The 5,547-nt window shown below is 38.9% G+C and overlaps 1 protein-coding gene across 1 annotated transcript in view; it reads right to left on the bottom strand.

The window, feature by feature from the left end:
* The window catches only part of LOC107291227 (vomeronasal type-2 receptor 26-like), a 6,715-nt gene extending 2,926 nt beyond the window's left edge, over positions 1-3,789 (bottom strand). The window contains exons 1-3 of the mRNA XM_015820197.1: positions 3,575-3,789; positions 2,553-2,847; positions 1,226-2,065 (exon numbers count right to left, since the gene is read on the bottom strand). Coding sequence (XP_015675683.1) covers positions 1,226-2,065; positions 2,553-2,847; positions 3,575-3,789 — 1,350 coding nt within the window. The remainder of the gene's footprint in view (positions 1-1,225; positions 2,066-2,552; positions 2,848-3,574) is intronic.
* Between the last annotated feature and the right edge of the window lie 1,758 nt (positions 3,790-5,547).

The following is a 5,547-nucleotide window of genomic DNA, read 5'->3' as shown; positions in this document are numbered from 1 at the left end:
TGGACTTATAGAAGTAGAAAACTACTTGAGGTGTTATAGGGAATAAACCCACAATCATTTTTGAGTGACAGCCCTTCAACTCCTGGTAGATTGTCCCTTATGGCTCCCCTTAGCTTTCTCTTCTTTAGCCTAAATGCACTCACTTCATTTGACTACATATGATTTATGCTCCAAGCCCCTCAACATTTTGTCAGTCTTCTTGGCACCTTTTCCAATACCTCAGAAACCTTCTCTTGTGATTCTAGAGAAGCACTGGACCCATTGTTTATCAAGGTTCCAACTGATGAACCCAACCAAGCAAACCTCTCCAAAACAATCCAATCTCTTAATGCAAAACTTATTGAGTACATCATTTTGACATGATTGCAAGCAAAACCAGGTCTGGCAACACACACCCCCCGACTCATATAGTAAAAGTATAGAATTCAAAACCAGGTCTGGCAAACCCCCCCCCCCCGACTCATATAGTAAAAGTATAGAATTCCCCACCCCCTTCTTTATTCAGGTCACATTGCCCAATTAAGTGCTAGAATATTGTTATGAGAAAGTATCTCTGAGTTTGGGCAGACACCTGGTGAACTGTCCTTGGTTCTTATGGTCTGACATCTTGAATTCTGGAGCCCGCATTCCATTTCCCTTCCCTCCCCCCTAGTTTGTTGGCAAGCTGAGAAGCAATAATTGTCACAACAGCAAAACCGTGCTTTGAACTTGACATTGTTTCTAGATTAACTGCTTCTTAGAACTGCTTTCCGAAGTAATACCTTACAAGGTTCAAATGAAGCACCCATGTTATTTCATACCTCTCCCTTTAACAGTCCCTCTGAGCTGTCTCCTGGAATAGTGTTGGTTAATATGGTTGCCATGTAGAATCCATCCTGCAACATACCCCACCCAGCCTTAGCAAGATCAACATCAGATTGGTAACTACTAAGCACATGCTGAAGATATTCCAGTCTGTGTGGCTTCAACAGATACTGAAACCCACACTTGTGTCAAAGACTTCAGCCATTAAGAATGATGGGAATTGTTTTGTCACGGTGAATCTCTGCCTTACCTGAATGAAGAAAATCATAGCAACAGTCAACATCAGTCACTTTATAGAAGTGAATAAATCAGTTTCCACCATTACCTCTTCACTAAATTGAGAATGAGTAAGGCATTCAGTATATCTTTACATGGTATTAATCTGCTCCTGGAAATAAAGATCTAATTCACAAATTATTACCTTCCAAGTGTCTTGATCTTGAGGTTCATCCCTTCTACTCTCTATTACTCTTTTGTATTTAGAACTAAGTAAGTTCATGCGATAAACAGCATGTGCTACAGCATACACTGCATTGTAGATACTGTAGCTGTGGCCGGTCATTTCAAATAAATTTGCAGGAAGTTTTTTTAGATCTTCCCTCCCAGTACATGCTTCACCACTTTCCACCTGTTTATTGCTCTCTGAAAACAAACAATCAAAGGCTTGCTCCCAGAATTCTTTCAACAAACTATCTCGTTGGGTCTGGAATGGTTTGATGGCCCCAAGGAATTCACTGGAACCTGGCAATTCATTGGAGTGAATATCAAAAGAAATTGCTCCATTGAACAATTGCAGATCTGAGGGTCGATGAAAGCTTGTTAACATTAAATCCATTTGAGCTGTCAAAATCCATATTTTTCCCACTTCTTTCCAACTGTTGTAATATTTAAAGAACATTAGCAGAAGGATCAGTGTGATGCTGTCCCCATAGAATATGAATGTATTGATATCAGTATGGAACAAATAACGATATACCTTATACACTACAATATTCTGAAACACAAAAAAAAATACTTGTTTGGGCATTCTCTCCACAAAGGCAGAACAGATCCTGTTCTCAGAAAGAAGTGGGTCCAGGGCTTGGAGGAAATTGTCTCCGCTGTCATCATCCAGAATTATAAGGCCAATCCATGTCCATCCAAAGTGCTTCAGCAAATGGATAATCCCCACAATCTGAAGGCTTTCATTGGGAGCCATGCGGTAAAAGGAAGCAGCCATATTTGTTCCATGCTTCTTTGGAGCAAAAGAGCCATAGGCAAGCTAAAATACAATGTATGCTTGGTTCTTATGGTTGGTATGCCTCAACTAACCTGAGAAAAGACAGAAGGTCTTTTCTTGCATGAGCTTCCATTCCCAATTGTATCTGAATCTTGCACCATTATGATTGCTATCGACTAAATGGTAAATAAATGGAATGCGATTTATTTTTCTCAATTCAATTTACATCCTGCCTTCCCTTCAGGCACACAAGAGGATATATGCAGCTCTCTAAGCAGCCCTGTAGATTTGGCTGAGAGAGTTTGATAGACACAGTCACAGCCAATTCAGAACTAGATGAGCAGCTTAAGTTCTCAACTTCTGTTCTCTATTTCCAATGTGATGCATCAGATAGGGCTTAAATCCAACTCCTAAACTTTACCAGGCTCTTTCTGCATCATTAAAACATAATCTAACCCCTACTTGGAAAAGAATTGTTCCCCGTTCTCTTCAATTTTGCCACATGGATGGGTTTTCCTACATATCTCACCTGTGGGATTTTATAAAGGCTTATGACATGTGACATGAAGAATGAGATATCAGCACCAAATCCTCCAATAATGGCCACAACGGGATTCTCCTTGGTGTCACATCTGTAGTTGACAACCAACTGATTGGATGGGAAGAGCAGTTCCAAAGTGGAACGGTAAGTCAGCCGGGCATCAAAATAGTTGTCAGAGATGAAAAATCCCAGAGTAACATTAGATAAGAGTCTTGTGTTTGAGTTGATCTGTTCCACAGCAAATGCCAAACTCAGGGAATGCTGATACAATTTTAAAACAACTCTGTAAACATCATTGAGGGATAAGTGAATTAGAGAGGTTGATGCAAGTAAAATATATTCAATGAAGCAATAATAACAATATGAATAATATTCTTAATAACAAGCTAAATACAATACTTATCAGCTAGAACAATAGTAACTATTTATTAGCTAAAACAGATTGAAAAGCATAACTAAAAATGTACCAAGCAAGATAACACTCAAATCTCTTATAAAATGCCAGGAGCAACTTAGTAACAATAATAGAAATACCCCATGGGTAGCCAGTTTCCATGATACCTGATATCAGGCAGAAACTCTCCTCCACATAATCAGCAGTTTTTATCAAAATCTGGCATAAGACTTCATTGCCCTGCTACAGCAGGATACTGCACTATCTGACCTTGATTCAGTGGTACATGACTCCAGGATGGGAATCATAAGTCTGAAGCTTCCATAGCAAGAGAAGCTTTGAAGCTGTGTTAAAATTCCTTCCACTTTTAGCAAGATGAGAAAAGAAGGAGACTAGCTGAACTTGGAGGCTTTTCTTAGTATGAAGGAGAAATCAAAATATGTCAGTAACTCCTCACAATAATAATGGTCTTCCCACATTGTTACTACAGAGGGTCTGGCTGAAACATTGGCTATGCTTTGGAAACTTTGATTAGAAATAATACTGGTTATAAGTTGGTGCGACACCTTGCAATTTACTCTGCCTAATTTAGAAAAACAGGAAGAGAATTACTTACACAGGTGGCATAAATGACTTCTGTAAAGGATACTCTTTAAAGGAATGTTCCTCCAGTACATATATAGTCTGAGCTGTGATCCCACCAATAAGAAGGTTTCCTGGTTTATACCATTCATGAAGGAGATGTGAAGGATCACTTCTAAGGCAAGATGTGGCATCTATTTGGCACTTTATGTCAATCAGCAAACACAGTATGATCACTACCCTCAACATTTCCTCTAGAGGAGACTTATTACTTACTGTCTAGAATCCCACCACTGTGTATTATGCAACTATTTCCCATTTACTACAAAATCTAGGAACATGTCCAGATAACACACATCAGCTCTGTCATTTCATTGGTTGAAATCAAAATGATTTGCAGAACATGCCATGCTGGACAAGCACATTCTAATGAATGGAACTCATCACCAGAGTCCAAAGGATCAAGATCCTGGTTTTATAACCAATCCTCCAGACTGACTTTTGAATTATTTCTTAGTGTTTTCTGGAAAGTTGCTGGAACTGTGTCGTGAAACACCAATGAGGGTCATTTAGCTTAATTGCAATAAACAGCCACCTCTACCAAATGGAATCTCTTGGGTTTAGAGAGCAATTATTTCACTTCCACATTACACCATTGAAGACAACCGTATCCTTAATTTTTAAAGGACATATCACAAAAAAGAATGATATATTATTATTTCTGTAAAATTCTTCCCAAACCAAATATTCATGGCTGAAATCTCTATGTTCTCCAAGAGTATCTCTGTAGGAAATCATTGAGCACAATAAACCTCAAAGGAGACACTGAGGTTGATATTCTAGAGCAGGGGTGTCAAACTCGCAACATCACGTGACATGTCATGACGTATCGCGACTTTTTTGCCATTGCCAGCAATGGGGTGGGCGTGGTTTCACTATGATGCATCCAGCCCATGGGCCGGAAGTTTGACACCCCTGTTCTAGAGGTTCCTTATTCTTTTCTAAAATATGCATATGCAGAATAAGTACAAGCATGATACTTGCTTATTCTGATTGACACTTAACCTGGCTTTTTTTTTTTTTTGAAGACCAATCCCAAATTTCCTCTAAGAACTTGAAGGAAAGTTCAAGATTTCATCCTCTGTATGAATTCTATTAAATCCCCTAGTAAGCCTTAAGGTGATTTCTTTGATCCCAGTTAGATTTAGGAATAATACAATAAGAGAATAATAGAGTTGGAAGAGACCTTGGAGGTCTTCTAGTCCAATCTCCTGCTCAAGCAGGAAATCCTTTAAAATTTCAGACAAATGGTTGTCTGATATCTTCTTAAATACCTCCAGTGTTAGAGCACCCACAACTTCTGGAGGCAAGTTGTTCCACTGATTAATTGTTCTAATTGTCAGGAACTTTCTCCTTGCTTCTAGGTTGCTTCCTTTCTTGATTAGTTTCCATCTGTTGCTTCTTTTCCTGCCTTAAGGTGCTTTGGAGAATAGCTTGTCTTGCTCTTCTCTGTAGGAGTTGTTTTGATATTGGAATACTGCTATCATATCACCCCTAGTCCTTCTTTTCATTAAACTAGAATACACAATTCCTGCAACTGTTTTTCATATGTTATAACTTCCAGTCCCCTGATCCTCTTTGTTGCTCTTCTCTGCATTCTTTGTTTTTTACACTGTATAGATAATACAAGGCATTATAAAGTGGTATTAACCCTTTACATGATCTTGATTCTATCCCTCAGTTAATGCAGTCTAGGACTGTATTGGCTTTTTGGCAGCTGCAGCACAATGCTGGCTCATATTCAAATGATTGTCCACTAGGGCTCCAGGATCCCTTTTGCAGCTGCTACTGTTGAACCAGGTACCACATATTCTATACCTGTGCATTTGGTTTTTCTTACCTAAATGTGGCCCCCTACTTTTCTCATGACTGAATTTTATTTTGTTAGATAGGGCCCAGTGTTCATGTCTCTCAAGATCTTTTTTCATCTTGTGTCTATTTTCTGGA

The sequence above is a fragment of the Protobothrops mucrosquamatus genome, unplaced genomic scaffold, assembly GCF_001527695.2.
Source record: "Protobothrops mucrosquamatus isolate PMUCROS unplaced genomic scaffold, P.Mucros_1.0 scaffold1085, whole genome shotgun sequence".
NCBI classification, from domain to species: Eukaryota; Metazoa; Chordata; class Lepidosauria; order Squamata; family Viperidae; genus Protobothrops; species Protobothrops mucrosquamatus.
The sequence above is the reverse complement of the archived record's forward strand: the minus strand, read 5'-3'. Positions and strand labels throughout refer to the sequence as shown.